Below are 20,717 nucleotides of genomic sequence, written 5' to 3'. Positions count from 1 at the left end.
TTTTACTTATAAACTTTAAACCCTCTAAATAATCTGCAATTCTTCGGAGAAAACACAGAATAAACTTTAATATAAATCGGATCCTTAATTAATAAACTCTATTTAGAAACCATTAACTAATGACAGCTAGAGACCATTCATCTGTCAAATAAATACAACCTTAACCTTAATTCCTCCTGGAAAACCCCTTAATTTATAGAAGCATAAGATCCCTTATTATCCATCAATTAAACAAAAACCTCTTTTTAATAAATTCAAACATTACATTTTATAAAGAGGAGAGACACAGAGCATGGACACATGTCCCAGGAGAGACACAGAGCATGGAGACATGTCCCAGGAGAGACAGAGAGCATGGACACATGTCCCAGGAGAGACATAGCATGGACACATGTCCCAGGAGAGACTGAGGGCATGGAGACATGTCCCAGGAGAGACACAGAGCATGGAGACATGTCCCAGGAGAGACACAGAGCATGGACACATGTCCCAGGAGAGACTGAGGGCATGGAGACATGTCCCAGGAGAGACACAGAGCATGGAGACATGTCCCAGGAGAGACTGAGGGCATGGAGACATGTCCCAGGAGAGACACAGAGCATGGAGACATGTCCCAGGAGAGACAGAGAACATGGAGACATGTCCCAGGGGAGACACAGAGCATGGACACATGTCCCAGGAGAAACTGAGGGCATGGAGACATGTCCCAGGAGAGACACAGAGCATGGAGACATGTCCCAGGAGAGACAGAGAGCATGGACACATGTCCCAGGAGAGACACAGAGCATGGACACATGTCCCAGGAGAGACTGAGGGCATGGAGACATGTCCCAGGAGAGACACAGAGCATGGAGACATGTCCCAGGAGAGACTGAGGGCATGGAGACATGTCCCAGGAGAGACACAGAGCATGGAGACATGTCCCAGGAGAGACAGAGAGCATGGAGACATGTCCCAGGAGAGACATAGCATGGACACATGTCCCAGGAGAGACACAGAGCATGGACACATGTCCCAGGAGAGACACAGAGCATGGAGACATGTCCCAGTAGAGACATAGCATGGAGACATGTCTCAGGAGAGACACAGAGCATGGAGACATGTCCCAGGAGAGACAGAGGGCATGGAGACATGTCCCAGTAGAGACACAGAGCATGGAGACATGTCCCAGGAGAGACAGAGGGCATGGAGACATGTCCCAGGAGAGACAGAGGGCATATTTTCAGACTCATTTATTCTTTCTGAGGATATCTTTTAAGTTTCACTCTTTTATGAAAGTTACTTTGAAAGTGTATTTTTCTGCAAGTTAGTCAATATGAAATTCAGATTACACAAGAGGAGACTGCAGGATTCTCTCTGAAGTTTTTAAAACTGTAGTCTTCCAGAGGTTATTCCTCAGCAGGACAGATTTTAGCGCTGTGACTCCGCTTGGTGACGGAAGTGTCCGGTTCTTCTGCGCCTCGGAGTTGCGCAGTAGCAGCGGGGTTGGGGGGGGCTGTATCAGTCTCTTCCTGCTGGAGTTTGGAGCTGCATGGCGGCGGACACAAAGAGCTCCAACACACACACACACACACACACACACACACACACACACACACACACACACACACACACACACACACACACACACACACACACACACTCAGCAGCAGCAGGAGCAGCCGGGACTGAGGCTCTGTTCGCGGCCTGAAGAGGAGACGACCCTCTGGAGACACTGAGAGCCACAGAAAACGATTTGGACCACTCGGGCTTCTTCTTTGACAACTTGGTGTTCTGTTTGGACAACTTGGTTTTAGTTTTTCCTCCCCCGAGTCTGTAGAGCAGAATGCGGGTTTTGATCCGGGCTCTGGTGGCCTGGAGCTGGGTGTTGCTGTGCGCTCGCGCCGCGATGGATGAGTGTTTGGACGAGCAGCTCCGCGCGCAGCGATGCATGCCCGAGTTCGTGAACGCAGCCTTTAACGTGACGGTGGTGTCGACCAACACCTGCGGCTCTCCGCCCGAGGAGTACTGCGTGCAGACCGGCGCCACCGGGGTCACCAAGTCCTGCCACATCTGCTCCGCCGGAGACTCGAGGAACCACCACAGTGCCGGGTACCTGACGGACTACAACAACCAGCAGGACACCACCTGGTGGCAGAGCCAGACCATGCTGGCGGGGATTCAGTACCCCAACTCCATCAACCTCACCCTGCACCTCGGTAAGTGCCCCTCTCTCTCAGTCTGGAGCCCGGGGACAGAGCCCCTCTCTGCGCGCATCCCCCGCGCCGAACCTCTCCGGGAAAACCCTCGGTTAAAGCTGTTGTCTTTTGTTTATCAAACCACCCGCATAAATAAACACAAACACACACATCTCCTGCATTATAAGTACCCCCTCTTTAATTCGGCACACACACCACACCTTAAATCTACTCTTTTTACGGATAATTCCATCTTTTAGTTGCCGGACCTCCCTGTGAGCACCGTGACTGTTAGCTGTTCGCGGACTGAGACAACAAATCAACACCAACATGTAAACACAAACAACGCTCTATAAGGACCCACTGTTTAATTCGGCACACACACCACACCTTGGATCTATAGTTTATGTCGTGAATTGAAACTTCTACACACACCTTAGGCAGACTGGAAGTTTTCCAGGGAGTTTGGTTGTTTGGAGATAAGTTAGGATGAAAAATAAAACTTATTGAGAGTTTAGTTTTGATCTTTTCTGTTATTATTATTGTTATTGTTATTATTGTTATTATCATATAAAACTTTGAGCTCCAGGGATTGAACATTGGAAACCTTGGGAATGAGGGAGTTTAGCTGCCAGCAGTATATCATGGAGGACATAGTTTTCATTGGTGTGTGTGTGTGTGTGTGTGTGTGTGTGTGTGTGTGTGTGTGTGTGTGTGTGTGTGTGTGTGTGTGTGTGTGTGTGTGTGTGTGTGTGTGTGTGTGTGTGTGTGTGTGTGTGTTGGGGGTTGCAGCAGATATTTCCTGACCTGACTGTAGGGTCAGCCTCTTTTCTTTGTGATCTGTTTGTTTGGAGGTGTGAAGTTATCTGCACTGGGGTGGATTCAGTGTGTGTGTGTGTGTGTGTGTGTGTGTGTGTGTGTGTGTGTGTGTGTGTGTGTGTGTGTGTGTGTGTGTGTGTGTGTGTGTGTGTGTTGGGGGGTGGGGGGCACATCAGTCAGCTCTGGAGGTAAATAACAGAGGAAGTGTGCAGCAGACTTCTGGTTTGTGGAATAAGTACAGCGTCAGGGGGCAGGAACACACGCTGGATCTAAAGGCTGATCCTGACGTTTTTACAGGGAGGTTACGCCTGAGAATGTCCCAGCTGTGACACCGTACTGATTTACCTGCCTGCTGATCATAGTTGAACTGATTCGTCCCGCAGAAATGTCTCTAAAGTTTGTCTCCAGCGGCCCTCTGTTTTAAATGAAAGATCTCTGGGCATTTAAACGCATCGCTGTGGACTCTGAGAGGAAGGCTTCATTCACCAACTCTCAGTTCATACTGTAATGTGTACCTGAGCGTTTAGCAAGGAGGCGCTTCCTTTTAGAGGTATAAACACTCTTCTTTAAACTGCCAGAGACGTATTTCTGATTAAGAAGTAAATCCTGCTCAGTTTTTTGGTTATTTTGCCTGAAAACCGTTCAGTTTTCAGATATTTAGTTCATCAAATGTCACTTAATTTGCTGCTTTTCTCAGTTTTCTATCAAAATTCGAGGGAATATCTTTTGGAGTTTAGACCTACCAGCATCCACTCACAATATTGTTGCCCCGGCAGCCTTCTCTAAGTCGACTAGGCTACTCTTTCATTAGGTTTCAGTTTTCAGAGATTTCTGAAGTCATTTAGGCTTCATTTCACGCTCAAAAGCAAACGCGTGACTCTTCGTGGAGAAACAGACCCGTCCACTGGATCATCAATGAGTATTTGACCCTCCTCTGCGTATAATGTACTGCAGTCTTTATGCTGCTGTCAGGATACCCGCACAGACCCACCGGACCCCCCCCCCCCCTCATATTTATTATCTGTAACAACAAAGCTGTCTCTGCCGTCAGACCAGACATCTGACCCCATCTTCATATTCCTGAACTCATCACACCCGTTCTGACCCACACAGATTTTGTTTCCTGGCAGCACTTTATATTTTACGGGGGAAATCTGCATTTTGGTTTGAGGGGGGGGGCTTTGAATTAATTCCAATGAATCACAGTGTATCTGTCTCGGGGGCTTTACAGTGTGTCACCCTCTGTCCTCAGACCCTCACATGGGACCAGGACAGCCTCCCAAAGAAACCCCGTATGAAATGAGTCTGACCCCCCCTGGTCTTAAACATCATTAGATCTACTCCAGTGTTAAACCAGCCTTTATAACTCTGAGCTGATATCTCATGTCAGATATCTGTGTGTCCCCCCCCCACCCCCCCCTTCACTCTGTTTTTAGTTTCCCGGAGCCTTTTTAAAAATACCTGTCTATCTCTGCGGCCCCCGGGCTGTTTTTAACCCGCATTCCTGAGAGGCTCGGTCACGCTGCTGTCTCCGAGCCTCAGGTGCTGCACTCTGATTAAAGCTTCGTTTTCACATGGAAATGCTTTAATTACACGCCGAGTCCCCCCCCCCCCCCCGGGCCCATTGTTTGCATTGTCTGCGTTTCTGTTTGTCCTTAATTACAGCGCTGCACACTGCAAACCAGAGGAGAGGTTTGATTCAGCTGATGCTGGAGATAAGATAAGACTGCCCTGAGGGTGTGCACCAGGGAAGTAGGACAGAGGGCAGAGGCTCTGAAAAGCTCAGTCTCTGAATTATTACTGACACAATGTAGGCACACTTTTCAAACAGCAAGGATATCATTTACACTTAATTATATTCTGATCACAAGAGGCAAATTACAGTATAGATCAAACCTTTGATAACACTGTTATTTTGAAAAGCCAGCAGCAACAGGATGTTGAATCGCCACTTTGTCAATGGGAATACAAATGAATTCCAACACACGTTATAACTTTATGGCAGGCAGAACAGTACATCATTATAGGAACACTTCTTCTAATTATATAAATATATAACGCTCCTATTTTGTAAAACGGTGTGAAAATGTGCTCTAAACAGGAAGTCCTAAAACAGAGCTCTCCTGTTGAAGCCTCACAGACTTCTGGGTAATGAAGTCCTGGTTCCTGGGGGTCCAGCAGCAGTCTGCAGGTTTTGTTGTGATTGTGTAATTACATCTTTCAGTAAACCTGTCCAAACGTTTGTCCGCTCAACAGAAGTGGTTCTGCAACTGTTTGCTGAGAGTCTGAGAGCTCGTGGAGTTTGCATCAAGAGTTGGTTTCCTGTTTGGAAGGATTGTAAATATTTTGCCCTTTTCTGCCAAAATGAGCTTTAGCAGAGAGGACTCTCAGAACGACGGGACGAAAGTCCTTTCTCTGTAGATTTCATGAACTGGATGAGGGTTAAAGCCTCTTAAACGGTTCTTTCGGCGCTTTAAATAACGATAAAAAGACGATTCAAACGTATTATCTCTCATTTCTGTCAGCGTGTGTCTCATATGAAATCAGTTGCAAACACTGGAGCTTGGTAGGGTCTGATATGAAGTGGAAAACAGTGAATAAATTGTCAGTTTTAGGCTTTGAATCTGAGTTTCTCCCCACACATTGCTTGACTGCTGCTAATGTTAGCTTAGCTTGTGTCTCTGATAACTCCAGATGTTTAAACTAACCTTAAAAGTCGCCTCACCTCTAAAACAAATGACTGAAGCCCTTGTTGTTTTACATGTTGAAAACCTGTGTTTTCCTGGAAGAATTTGGACAGTGGGGGGCTAGAAGCTAACGGCTAATGTTAGCTCAGCTTGTTTCTCTGGTAACTTTGGATCCAGATGTCTAGGAAGATTTTACTGGAGGCTGAATCCACTCAGAAGTCGCCTCCTCTCCTAAACAAACAGACCTGCTGATTAAAAACACTGAATAAAACAGTTTCATGTTAAAAATGTGGGATTCTCCAGTGGACAGAGAGGCTACGAGCTAAAGGCTAACATGTGCTCATCTTGTTTCTCATTTGACGTAACAACCTGACATGCAGGAGACTTTGGAGAGAGAGTTCAATGACTGAAGCACTTGTTGTTCCTCATGTTAAAAATCTGCTTTTCCCCAGAGGAAATTTGACCAAGGGGCTACGGGCTAACGTTAGCTCAGTTTATTTCTCTGATATCTTCAGGTCAAGACGTGCAGGAGGATTTTACCGGAGGCCAAACTAACCTTAGAAGTTGCTTCGTCTCTCAAACAGAACAGAGGACAGAGCGGCTACGAGCTAAAGGCTTTATTTATAGAGTTTATGAAAGCTTCTCTCAGACAACGTTACGCAAAGGAACATTTGGAGATAATATCCATAAGAAACAGATTAACGAGAAATAAACCTGGAGGTTCTCAGCCTAAATCTCATCAGATCTAAGTGGAATAAAAACGCTATTTTCAGAAATACTTCATCTCTTTTTTTATTCTCACTTTGTTATTATGTATTCTTTTACCCACAATGGCGTTAAAACACTGGTATGAGAGGCACAGCTTTCCTCTAGGGATAATGCAACTCTAGTTTTTCAGACATTCTCTCACAGAAATATCCCACATTACTCCTCAGAAACTTTCGAACAATGCTCGGCCCACGTTATCCAAACGATCAGAGGATCCATGTCGCTCTCCGCTGAGGTCTTCCTGATCCTGAGGATGATAAAGTTCTCTGAGGATTTGCACGCTTTAATCTCAGGAAGCTAGATGTGTTTGTGGAGCGCTCGATCCCTTTGATGCGGCAGGAAAGGCGACGTGTCCGGACAGGAGGGAGCCACAAAGAAGAAGAAGAAACCTACAGATGGACAGAGAGGGGCTTCCTTCAGTTATCTGCTCTCAGAAACACAGCTGAGACTCACCCTAGAACAGGAGCAGGGCAGGGTTTCTGCACTTCAGTTTCCAGCTCCTAAAATGCCTTTTTATGAGATCATAGAAGAAGCCTGACGTTGAAACACAAGCAACTACTTTGTCTGATTCAAAAACAGCTTGAAATTGGCTAAATCTGGTGCGTTTTGGTCAAAGTAACAGAAGGAATTTGGGTTTTTGTAACAGAACAAAGCAAAGGGGTACCGATTTCCAAGTAGAGCCCAGAACTCGCTGAGGTTTCCAGCTTCTTTAATCAAAATTGAACAGGTAGTGTTTTGGTAGTCCTGCTGACAGACGTGCAAACAACCCAAGAAACAGCCTTAAATTGGCTAAATTTAGTGTGGAGTCGGCTGCGTTGTGGTCAAAGGAAAAGTATTGGGTCTCAGTCCTGCTCCATCAAATGACTTCCATCCAAAATGTCCAACACAACGGTCTAAAATCAGGTCAAACCTTGATTGAAAAATACTGGCCAGTAATCCGGATCCACTCCAAACTTTAACACCTTGTTTCTCCACTTGTGGTTCACCTGTCTACCAACCTTCACTCAAATCAACAGAGTACTTTTTTTTGTAATCCTGCTAACCGACGGACAAACAAGCCAAATGAATCTCCTCCTGGACCGCCGTAACGATGCATCCTCCTAAGGGTCTGAAAGCCCCAACTCTTGGCTTTGATAAAGATTTAAAAATACCTTTTGGATGATTTACGGATCAGTCTTCAGATAGGAATTAGAAATAACACACAGCCTGGGATACGTTGATATCAAAGGTTGATAATCACGGCATAGAAACGTTCTATTGTCGCGTGGTCAAGCAAGAAAACTACAATGTTAGCTTAGCATAGCCGCCGTGGACCAAACTCCATTCAGAAAACAAGGGTTTTAAACGTGTGAGCTTATCGTGTTGAATACAGATCTGACGAGGCATCACATTTGTACTCATCCCCGTCATGATGGAGTCTTTTCTGCGTACTTTTCATACGGTTATTGCAATTCAATCACAGCATACAGGGTTATTTCCTCATCGTACAAAGCTGTAGGGAAATATAAACTATAGGAGTCGAGGCGTGCCTTTGTCTACAGGGACTCATTACAGAGAGGCAGCAGGAAGGGGAGGGTTAGAGAAGGATTCATTCAGGGTTTATGAATTAAAGTTATTTTCAGGGTGTAACTTCAGGTTACTGCAGGACCAGTGTCATGTGAAGCAGCTGTCTGGGGGGGGGTCTTGTTTCTCGCTTCAGTTCCTGAGCGTCTCTTTGAAGTCTGAGGCTGGAATCTTCAAAAGAGGAAGAACTGAGAGTCTCCCTTCAGAGTACTTATTACTGAAGTACAAGATCAGAGTACTTCTGCTTTTACTGAAGTACAAGACCTGAGTACTTCTACTTTTACTGAAGTACAAGATCAGAGTACTTCTGCTTTACTCAAGTAGAGAATCGTAGTACTTGTCACTCCTCTGGCGACTGTAGACGAGGAGAAACTGGATTAAAGTTGAACTGGATCCAGACTGACTCCAGGTCTCTGTCAGGTCTCAGTCAGCTGCAGGACGCTCCAGCTGTTTGGCTGTAATCTCCCTGCAGTCGTTTCCCACGCTGCGCTCATTCCTCCAACTCACAACAATAACCCCCCCCCCCCCCACCCCCCCCACCCTCTCTCACATCGGTATAATTTGCAACAGCTGGCCCCTCCGGAGAGAGATCTCTAAACGTGGGCTCTACTTTTTAACGGCGGGATGGGAAACCCTGCAGACAAGGAGCGGCTCGAGAAACCCTCTGCAGAGGTTTCCCATGATGCAATACTGCTGGACGTCTTCCCACAATGCACTGCTGCTGTTGGACGTCTTCCCACAATGCACTGCTGCTGCTGGCGTTGTCCCGATATGCACGCCTTCATAAATCTTTGAAAACATCTGCACATGAACTCTAATGCTTTCATCAATAAATGAAGGGTTAGTACTGTCAAAGTAAAAGTCCTCGTTATTTAATATCCCAAATCAGGTTGAAAACCTTCTTTAAACTAATCTGCAGATCATTTCTACTCTCACAGTTTGGTTTATATTTCAGGGTTTAGTCTGAACCCGTTCTCCGGCTCAGTTGGACTTGTTGGGTTGCAGATAAATAATGTTTGGGCTGGTTCAATATTTATTGTTGTGTAAACAGAAGGAGGTCTGGCACGAGGCGTTCAGGGCCCTCCAGATATCTCTGTAACCCTGAGACGCTGAAGTCAGGCTGCAGGTCGAGGTGACATTTCATTTAGATAAGGCAGGAATAAATAATGACTTCAGAGAGTCTCCTGCTCCTCTCTGAGGCTCCGTCACATCCAAACAAACTCACTTCCTGTCTGAGTCAACTTCAAGGCTGAGAGCCAGGTCAGGAATTCAGACGTCCTCGAGAGGAGGAGGAGGAGGAGGAGGAGGAGGAGGAGGAGGAGATGTGTTTAAGTGTCCAAAGATAAAGGTAGTTATTTGATAGAGAAACTTTAGAGGCTTTCCTGCATTATCTAAACAGCTGGAGGTCATTTTACTGTTTATCGCCTCGTTGCTCTAAACCGAACATTTTCTCACAAAACCTCAGTAAAGACTTGCGGAAATGATCTTGATGCTGTTTTCTGTGGAGAGGGTTACCTCCTTTAATCTGTAGGGAAGGGTCTGAAGCTTGCAGATGGGAAACGACTGACGGATGGAGGTCATTCTCCTCTGTGTGGGAAATCTCAGGCGTGGAGCAGAAACAGCTAAACTCACCTGAGAAGAGTCTTTTATTTTGGCGAGGTGTTTCGTTGTGAAGCTGAAACTCTCATTAACATTTCCAGGTGGGGGTGGTTGGGGGGTGGTTGGGGGGGGGCAGCTGAGGGGCAGCTGAGGCTCTTTATTTATCTCCCCCTCCCCTCTATCCTCTGTTTGCCTCTCATCACTTTGAAGTACAGACTCCACATTCTTGTCAGCAAGTGCTAATTAAAAGCCTGTGGTGCGTTCAGGGTCACTGCTGCACCTTTTCACACACTGTCACTGGAACCAGACGGACTTGGGGGGGGGGGGGGGGGGGGAGTTCAGAGTCTGTTTTATTTCTGGTGAAACTTCACGTGAGATTGAACCATTTTACCCATAATTCTCCCCACCAAAGACGTCATATTTAAAGGTTTGTTCGTGTGGAAAAGTTCTGACCCGACCGTAAAAAATGTATCTACGTTTCTTCAGAAAATATTTAGATTGGTTTGAATAGTTTTTCCAACAGATTGGGCCGTTAACTACAGTCCTGTTGCCACTTGGAGGACATTTAGAATCATTCTGCAGTTTATACACAAAGTTCTTTGCTTGATGGAACATTTGAATGTGGTCGTGGTCCATTCAGGGTCAGTGCTGCACCTATACCACTGTCACTTGGCCGGGGGGGATTCAGAGTCACATATCTTTGAGGTTTGATGAATTTGAGGTTTCCTGTCTTTTGTTTTGAAATGTTCTGCTTGGTGATGCATTTTAAGGCTTTCTGAAAAAATGTGACCGGAAAAATGAAGCAGTTTTGTTTGAAGGAGAATTAAAACCGTTTCTGTATTTCTTTGTAAATGCTCCCGGCTGTTTTGCATTTGATGAATGGTGGATTTATTGTTGTGCAGCGTGTGGGACTTGCAGGTGAATTGTGGGTAAAGTATGTCTGGATTTAGCGTTCGTGTTGGAGCTCGTCACTCTCCTCTGTTTACATAAAGTGCGTCGTCTCTCCAGCCTGTTATTAAAACGTATTCCTGCTGACATTTGGATCACATGATGCCTTCACAGGAAGTAGTAAGTGTCTGTAATTATCGGCCTCATCATACGACACTTTTTCCTCCGGATAAACTACGCCGAGGGTATATAGATCCTCCCGGCCGCAGGCAGTGAATGCAGCACAGAGACAAGTGATCTGAAATATCACATCTGGAGTTTCACTGCAGTGGGGAAACCACACCTGCTGATGCTTTCAAGGACAGTCGGACACCTGAGGTTTGCCATTAGCTGGACACTGAGGTGTTAATGCACAAAATAAATTGATCAAAATGGGAAGAAAAAAAACATTGACATTTTATTCTGAGCGGTATGTGACTTTTATCCAACCCATCTCGTCATGGTGTTAATTACATTACCTCGCGGTGCCTTCAGGAGCCGTTTTCATACTGTGTTGCAAACGACTCGACTATATCAGCCTCCTGTGGTCATTTTCACTGCAGCCCACTCAAACGTCTTAAATTTCCACTCTGGTGCGTTCAGTGGCACTAAGAAAAACTTAGTTGTGTTAGTTCATTAAAAGTTGTGGGAACTCAAAGCCAGGAGACAGATTTAAGCGTCTACTTGAAGAACTAGATATCTGTCACTTTCAAAACATCATATTTTACATCTTCACCAAAAAGATTGTTGAAAGTGATTTTTGGGATCCAAAAAAGTAGTTATTTGTAATTTAATAAGTGAAGTAATACTAATATTAAAGATATTGGTGTAGCCTCATCTGTTTCTGGCACTAAACAGCTTTAAAGACAAATCAATCAATTCATAAGAAATATGTGATTTAAATCACAAATCCCAACATCTCCGTAAAGATACCTGTATCCAGAGGAGTATCGACACTCAATTACACAGAATGAATTACCATACTCTCTAACATCTGCTGAATGTATACACATATTGTACTTTATACATAGCTTAGAATCTAGAGGCAGATTCAAACTGATCTTCATGTCGGCTCAGACTAAACACTCAGATAGAATCTGTGTGTGTGTGTGTGTGGGGGAGGGGGGGTCATCCTCTTCATCAGATATCTGCAGACAGGAAGTCAGAGACACATCACACATCTGCAGAGGGGTAAAAGTACTTTTAGTCAGGTACCAGACCGGAGTAACGTCTCCTGTAAAGCTGCCGGTGCGTTCAAGGACCCTCCAACGTGTTGAGAGTTTTGAGTGTCTGCTGCTGAAATTCACATGACCCCCCCACCCCCCCCACCCTTTAAGAAGCCCCTCATGTTCACACAGGGTCAGCAGGACACTGGAAATCCCACAGATGCTGCATTCAAGTGCAGTCGTAGCTGTGGGGAAAAGCACGATGATGCAGTTTAGATGATCGGGATTTTTCTCGTCAGCTGTGACGCTCTGATGGTGGCAGCTAAGGGAAAGGTTGGACTGGGAACACTGGAGTAACGGGGAGGGACGAGCAAGGGGCGAAAGCGTTTGCTGCGCGGTCTCCGGTCCGGCAGGTCGTCGGCACAGATCGCCGGGCGGTGCATAGTTTTGACCTTTGACCCAGTGGTACTCTGACGGAGCACTTCCTGTCCTGTGGGAAGAGAAGAAAGAGTCAGCGTGGGAATCCTGCAGGAGACCAGTTCACGTTAGAGGGTCAGGAAGTGATTCAGGACCCCAGGGAGTGTGTGTGTGTGTGTGTGTGTGTGTGTGTGTGTGTGTGTGTGTGTGTGTGTGTGTGTGTGTGTGTGTGTGTGTGTGTGTGTGTGTGTGTGTGTGTGTGTGTGTGTGTGTGTGTGTGTGTGTGTGTGTCATTGGGACAAGCAGATGCATGCAGGGTAATTTTAGACCCGGCAGGAGGAGGACAGTGTAAAACGGGACTTGGGGGGGGGGGGGGCTTAAACAGATGATTAGGGTGCAGACATGAGGATGGATTTATCACCGGCTGAATGTGAGGCCTTTGTTCATCTTTTCCACTCAGACAGTCGCTCAGCTGATTGAGAGGCTTCCAGAGCTGCAAGAGGGCTTTTATTTTGAAAATCCCCAACACAGAATTTCTCAGTTCTCACAGGGGAAGATCATTCAGCAGGATCCCTCTAGTAAACTAATATGGAGGTCACACGGCTTCTGTAGGTCATCCTAGAGGGGTTTTATTTTGGAAATCCTGACAGGATATCTGATATTGTCACAGTCACTCTGAAGTGGTGTGCTTTTATTCTGAAAATAACTCAATTATTAAATATCCAGGCCTTTGTTATTCTCTTCCAGGCTTATGATCGTAGTTTGTTCCTTATTATGAAATATTTGTTCTTCTTTTTTCCACTCCGACGACGTACAGTTGATGCAGAGGCTTTAAGAAGGCTTTTATTTTGAAAATCTCCATCCCAGAATTTCTTGGTTTTGTCTGAATAGCGCTCTGAGGTGGTGTGCTTTTATTCTGAAAGGCAATTGATTCAACCCATTGATGAATGTACAGACAATGCAGACCCTAAAAGACATGTTAGAGGGCTCTTATTTTGAAAATCCACATCACAAGTTCCTAGTTGTTTTTTCTAAACTATAATTTTATTGGAAATTAATTGCGTGTTTTTATTTGTCTGTCAGGCAGGCTTTTTGAACGGACTTCACCCATTTTGAAACCCGTTCTGACCGCTATACCTTTCCTTTCAGGACCTCACAAATTATGAGGCAGGGTGTGTGCAGTAGAATCTCTGGATGTTTTTATCAGATGTAACTTCAGTTACTCTGACGTGCTCCTGCTCTCCTGTAAACCTGCAGCGTTGGACTCTCCCTCTCAGACCTGAACCTGACCCCCCGGAGACCCAGACCCCGTTGATCAGAGTTCATTAGTCTCTGTTTGCTTTAGAGCTCAGTGTGGAGGCTTCATCACCTCTGTGATCTCGTCACGCCTCACGCAGACCGCAGGTGCTGAGGTCTGGAGATCAGAGGGGTTCAGATAACAGCCGAGAGTCTTCATCCAATCATCTTCATCCTCTCATTATCACCCAATCATCTTCATCCTCTCATTACCACCCAATCATCTTCATCCTCTCATTATCACCCAATCATCTTCATCCTCTCATTACCACCCAATCATCTTCATCCTCTCATTATCACCCAATCATCTTCATCCTCTCATTACCACCCAATCATCTTCATCCTCTCATTATCACCCAATCATCTTCATCCTCTCATTGTCCCGGTGTTTACGTCTCACAGTCTCTGATGTGGTTCTGTAAAGAGATCTGCAGATGTCTTCTCCTCGCGGTCGTGATGTTCCTGATTTAATCCCAAAGACAACACAAGTTTGTCTCGGACCAGAACCTTCTTCCTGATTAAAGCTGGATATTTCTGATGTCTGATCCGTGCTTCAGACTCCGAGTCAAGTATTCAAAGAGATGAAACACATGAATAATCCCAATAGTAACCAGTATACCCAGTAGGATTCTGAAATGGGCCGTCAGCGAGTACTTTACTCCTGGTACTGAAGTATAACTTGATGCCGATACTTGTCTACTTTTACTTAAGTGAGCCTTTTGGATGCAGTACTTTTGAAAGGTAGTATTCTGAGTGTTTCTACGCCATCTCGGTTTTTTGGAGGTCAAATTTGTACGTTTTGATTTCCGTGCTTTAAATCTGTTCCTCCCAATTCCACTGTCCCGTTGCATTATGGGAAATGTAGTACCCCGTGTGTCGCCTTAAAGCCTTTAAAGGAGAAACTCGTCGCTTTCTGAAAGTGTTTTTTAATCACATTGGATAAAGGCTGGATTTCAGTGTGTGTTCTGAAGCCGCTGTGTGTCGGTGTTGGAATCAAAGACGGATCCAGATCTTAATGAAGAGGTTTTAAATCATGAAACGAGTCTTTGAGGAGACGACAGATCTGAAGTGGATTCAAAGCTTTCTTCAAACAGACGTTTAAGCTTCAACACGTCTTCACAACTCCTAAATCAGACGGGGAATCAGAGGGCCTTACACAAGAAATCAGGAGGGAGATTTTTAGTAATACATTTTAAGATGGAAAGAATTGTTAAACATGAAATAAATATAACGGATAAATAATCATATAGATAAAAAATGACCCAAAAATAAAAACACTAAATATCAAAGATTATTAAACATTTCAAAAAGTAAGAACAAAACCAAAAGTGTAAAATCAATAGTTGATGATCACTAAAAGATACCTGAAATAAATCAGGAACATATTCATGGTTTTGCACCAGGAGCTGTGGGGGGGTCGAGTGGGGTGGGGGCGGGGTATCTCTTTGTCTCTTATAATTGCAGGGTGGGGGGGGGGGTTCGTTTGTTCCTGACGTCTCGGTGTGGTGTCACCTCTGTTGGGGGGGGCTGCTTCTTCTTCTTTGGTGGTCTCTGCTGTTAAACCTCCTCCCAACACCCTCATGTGATGGGGGTGGGGGTGGGGGTGAGGGGGGGGGTGTATTTTAGGCCTCCTGGAGTTTATTACGTCTGCAGAGACTTTCCCTCATCTCTGTTCCCCACTGAGACACCATCAGAAGTTCTTGATGGTGTCTCAGTGGGGCGGGGGCTTTTATTCTGAAAACGAGTCTTTTTGACTGAAAGGGAAAATGCCTTTTGTTTTGAAGGCCAGTTATCTAAAAATAAACTGCAGATATTTATTGTGACAGGAAGTTTAATCCTGCGATCTTTATATATAGATATATAGCACATGTATGAACTTCAACATACAACTATATATGATCATGTTGGTGTTCAGGTCCCTTATTCTATATTTCACTCAAACATAAATGATGACAGGGCTGCAGCTCCTCACATTAAGACTACTCTCCTTCCTGCCTCACCTCCCCCTCACAGGCTAATTGGAAATCCCCCCACCACACACACACACACACACACACACACACACACACACACACACACACACACACACACACACACACACCCACACAGTGATTTGTATTAACATGTGAATGCAGCTGTTGGAGAGCAGGGAAACTTTCTCGAGGGCCGCACACTTTTTATCACCTGGGGCTCTTATCCACACACACACATACACACACACACACACACACACACACACACACACACACACACACACACACACACACACACACACACACACATACTTATCCCCCCTCGTCCAATCAGCTGGCAGCTGCTCTGTTTATCAAACACAGCAGAAGAAGAGATTACCTTTTATTTCCACATTCCTGCTGTGATTTACCCCGCGGTGCGTTCAGGTGCTCGCTCAGCGTCCGTGTTTCCTGTCCTCTCCCTCTACAGGAGCGGGTACACATTAACTGGCAGCATGAATGTTTAACTGACCCACTTTACATGTCAGTGTGCAGATTAACATTCCTCTGCGCCTTATAAACACAGCGAGCAGAAAACAGATTTACCGTGACGCAGAGACACAGAGCAGCTGATGTTCAGAGCGGGGTTTAGATACGAGAGGAGAGGTGAAGCTCCAACTAAAGACAGAAACGCAACTTAAAGAGTCGGGACTTTTACCTAAACATGCTCCTCATGTTCCAAACCTGTTCTGAGAGGGTTTTTATTCTCTGAAACCTGAAGCTTCACACTAACCTGAAACCTGAGTCACAAACGTACAGTCTCTGCTTTAAAGAGTCCTCTCCTGCTGATGTTCAGGTGTATATCAGTATGTAGAGTCTCTGCTTTAAAGAGTCCTCTCCTGCTGATGTTCAGGTGTATATCAGTATGTACAGTCTCTGCTTTAAAGAGTCCTCTCCTGCTGATGTTCAGGTGTATATCAGTATGTAGAGTCTCTGCTTTAAAGAGTCCTCTCCTGCTGATGTTCAGGTGTATATCAGTATGTAGAGTCTCTGCTTTAAAGAGTCCTCTCCTGCTGATGTTCAGGTGTATATCAGTATGTAGAGTCTCTACTTTAAAGAGTCCTCTCCTGCTGATGTTCAGGTGTATATCAGTATGTAGCGTCTCTACTTTAAAGAGTCCTCTCCTGCTGATGTTCAGGTGTAAATCAGTATGTAGAGTCTCTACTTTAAAGAGTCCTCTCCTGCTGATGTTCAGGTGTATATCAGTATGTAGAGTCTCTACTTTAAAGAGTCCTCTCCTGCTGATGTTCAGGTGTATATCAGTATGTAGTGTCTCTACTTTAAAGAGTCCTCTCCTGCTGATGTTCAGGTGTATATCAGTATGTAGTGTCTCTACTTTAAAGAGTCCTCTCCTGCTGATGTTCAGGTGTATATCAGTATGTAGGTCTCTACTTTAAAGAGTCCTCTCCTGCTGATGTTCAGGTGTATATCAGTATGTAGAGTCTCTACTTTAAAGAGTCCTCTCCTGCTGATGTTCAGGTGTATATCAGTATGTAGAGTCTCTACTTTAAAGAGTCCTCTCCTGCTGATGTTCAGGTGTATATCAGTATGTAGAGTCTCTACTTTAAAGAGTCCTCTCCTGCTGATGTTCAGGTGTATATCAGTATGTAGTGTCTCTACTTTAAAGAGTCCTCTCCTGCTGATGTTCAGGTGTATATCAGTATGTAGAGTCTCTACTTTAAAGAGTCCTCTCCTGCTGATGTTCAGGTGTATATCAGTATGTAGTGTCTCTACTTTAAAGAGTCCTCTCCTGCTGATGTTCAGGTGTATATCAGTGTGTAGTGTCTCTACTTTAAAGAGTCCTCTCCTGCTGATGTTCAGGTGTATATCAGTATGTAGAGTCTCTACTTTAAAGAGTCCTCTCCTGCTGATGTTCAGGTGTATATCAGTATGTAGTGTCTCTACTTTAAAGAGTCCTCTCCTGCTGATGTTCAGGTGTATATCAGTATGTAGTGTCTCTACTTTAAAGAGTCCTCTCCTGCTGATGTTCAGGTGTATATCAGTATGTAGAGTCTCTACTTTAAAGAGTCCTCTCCTGCTGATGTCAGGTGTATATCAGTATGTAGAGTCTCTACTTTAAAGAGTCCTCTCCTGCTGATGTTCAGGTGTATATCAGTAGGTAGCGTCTCTACTTTAAAGAGTCCTCTCTGTTTCTGCAGTGGCTCTAACTTCTGTCTGTGAGACGTGTCTCTCAGCTCCATCTCTTCCTCATGAGGAAACTGTTTCATGTTCTTGGAGTTTGAACTCTGCATTCCTCACATTCCCTCCCTGAGTTTTAACTGAGAGGAGTCTCTGCTGACTTCTGACCTCTGCACCTGCTCCCACCACGAGCTGCAGACCGTGACCCAACCATCAGGAAACACTGCGTTACAAACTGAGGAGAAGATCCTCAGATCTCAAACTAAAGATGATCCTCTTTTTAACGTTTTAGTTGCCTTACACGTGTCCTTCTTATTGCTCTGTTTTACTCACTGTGGTCGGTTTGAACTTTCAAAATAATATTAGGAGAATAGACTTCATTGGGAGAATAGACTTCATTGGGAGAATAGACTTCATTGGGAGAATAGACTTCATTGGGAGAATGTACGTCTCTAAAGATCCGATGAAACATCGTTTTTTTAGGCTTTACTTCTATACTCTGGCATCAAGTCACCAAACTCTACTTTAAAACCTGAGAAACGTATTTGGCACCTCAGAAGTCACATGACACAACCTCATAAACACTGAAGACAAACACTCCACATGGTTTGGCGTCTTCTGCCACATTGGGCGTTAAATCCAGGTTCCTGGTTCTTTAGGAGACAGCTGGCACCCTCAGTGTTTGTCTTCTCACTGTGAGTGATGCGCTCTGTGCAGCAGCTCACCTGAGCTCAGAATAATTCGATTACTTCCGTGCATGTAAACACGGCGCCGACCTTTGACCCCGGCTGTAAAGCGCAGAGTCATCGATTCCCGCCGGAGGATTTTCTCCCGAGTCGCCGCTCGGTGTCCGAAAAGTCAAAGCGACCATTGTTCGTCACGGAGGAGAAGAATGCATGAGCTCATGGGAGGAAATTTAATTGGACGGTGCTGCAAGCTTTTCCCCCTAGACTCCCCCATGACAACTGTAACCCCCCCTACACCACCACCACCCTCAGCCGACCCCCCACCCCCCACCGGCTGCAAGAGGATTCACAGGAATGTACTGTAAGAAACCAGAAACACACAGAGCTCTCTCTGGACCGTTCACGAGAATGTCTTAAGTGAAGTATAATAAGAATAGAACGCAAGAGGACCAAACATCCGATTCTACTTTCAGGTTTCAAGGTGTTGTTGGTCATATGCACAGCAGATACAACGTATGTTGGCAATGAAAATCTTATGTCCCATGCTCCTCCAACAACTCAACATACATGGTGCAGATAAGATAATAAAATAGTGCAAAAAGAGAGAAGAATATTTACAATAACAACAATAAAGATTTGAGGATGAGAAATATATACATATGTGGAATACATTGAGAGTATTTACATACTCTACACTGTTGAATGAGGAGGTATGGACAGATGCATATATTATGTGTAACAGATGTATATGGCTTACTTTACAAGCTAAAAAACCTTAAGTAGCCCTTAAGTTCTTATTAAAGTTCCCTTAAGTATTGAGAGCTTATAATGGAGGGTTCCCATCTTTCTATGTTTGCACCTTTTATACACACTTATCTATAAAGCTGATGCTGATTCTTAAAAGGTCTTACATTTAAGGGGAAATCTCTGTTTCTCTCTGCAGTTTATAAACGAACATCTGATTAGTGGATGAAAAATGTCTTAATTTCTTCCTCCTGACTTCTTTATTCACTCATTTTTCTCACCTAATGAGTCTGAGGTTTAAACCCCTGCTGCTGAGGTTGTGTTCGTGTCTCGACTCGTCGCCCTACAGCCTGACGGCAGGGCGACGAGTCGAAACGCATTCGCTCTCTAAACTCTGAGACCTCTGAAATCCCTCAAACCGCTTGAAGACACAGAAGCACAATACCCTCATAACTTCATACGTCTACAGAAGCTATACAAATATATAGATGTATCGTGTATTGAAATACTTGGTATTATATCAAACAAATACAAAAATTGCATGAAATATTTATTGATTGATCAGATATTATTTATATTAAATGAATGTATATATTAAAAATGTATGAACCTAGTTTTACATACGTATTTTATTTATTTATAAAGGACAGGAATATTAGAAATAAAAGCCTGATGTTGAGATGAGTAACTCATGTCTTAATAATTGTCGATACATATAAATATCTCTATCAGCATTAGTGTTATAGCAGCCCATTGAAATATTCAATGTTTCACATGAATAGTTGAAAATATGTAATATATATTTAGAATTTGTATTAATTTATAGATTTACGTTTAGTTTTAATTCCAAAGTATTAAATCTAAATAAAAATATTTAAATGATATTTAAGAAAAGCTCTGCTACACACACTCACACACTCTGCAGCCTGTTGTCATGTCTTCCATATCTGGGCAGGAAAAAACTCCCAGCGGCCCCCTCTCTCTCCCTCCCTCTCTCCCTCTCTGTCTCTTTCTCTCTCTCTCTCTCTCTCTCTCCCCCCACTCGGCGTCACTCTGCCCGGCGGAAACACATTCCTGCCGTCACCGTGCCCCTCACTCCAGTGCCCCCCACTCCAGTGCCCCCCCCATGCTTCCCCTCTTTTCATGCTCAGACCTGCCGCCCCCTCCCCCCCGGGTCAGTGCTCCTCAATGGACCGTTAGCTGTGCTTAAAGCTCAACAGCTAATTGACGTTTCTTAAATCAGAGGGCTTCTTAAAGGGCCGGTACACTGATTCACTGACTCATTCACTGACTCATTCACTGACTCACTGACACTGACTGATTCACTGACTCACTGACTCATTCACTGACTCACTGACACTGACTCATTCACTGACACTGACTCATTCACTGACACTGACTCATTCACTGACTCATTCACTGACTCATTCACTGACTCACTGACACTGACTCATTCACTGACACTGACTCATTCACTGACTCACTGACACTGACTCATTCACTGACACTGACTCATTCACTGACTCACTGACACTGACTCATTCACTGACTCACTGACTCATTCACTGACTCACTGACTCATTCACTGACTCACTGACTCATTCACTGACTCACTGACTCATTCACTGACTCACTGACTCATTCACTGATTCACTGATTCACTGACTCACTGACTCATTCACTGACTCACTGATCCACTGATTCACTGATTCACTGA

The 20,717-nt window shown here is 44.6% G+C and overlaps 1 protein-coding gene across 1 annotated transcript in view; it reads left to right on the top strand.

The window, feature by feature from the left end:
* Positions 1-1,586: 1,586 nt before the first annotated feature.
* lamc1 (laminin, gamma 1) overlaps positions 1,587-20,717 on the top strand; it is a 53,733-nt gene continuing 34,602 nt past the window's right edge. Inside the window, 1 exon segment of the mRNA XM_063885892.1 lies at positions 1,587-2,198. Coding sequence (XP_063741962.1) covers positions 1,826-2,198 — 373 coding nt within the window. The 5' untranslated portion in view covers positions 1,587-1,825.

The sequence above is a fragment of the Eleginops maclovinus genome, chromosome 6 (assembly GCF_036324505.1).
Source record: "Eleginops maclovinus isolate JMC-PN-2008 ecotype Puerto Natales chromosome 6, JC_Emac_rtc_rv5, whole genome shotgun sequence".
Taxonomy (NCBI): domain Eukaryota; kingdom Metazoa; phylum Chordata; class Actinopteri; order Perciformes; family Eleginopidae; genus Eleginops; species Eleginops maclovinus.
Note: the sequence above shows the minus strand (reverse complement) of the source record. Positions and strands in the feature narration are given on the sequence as shown.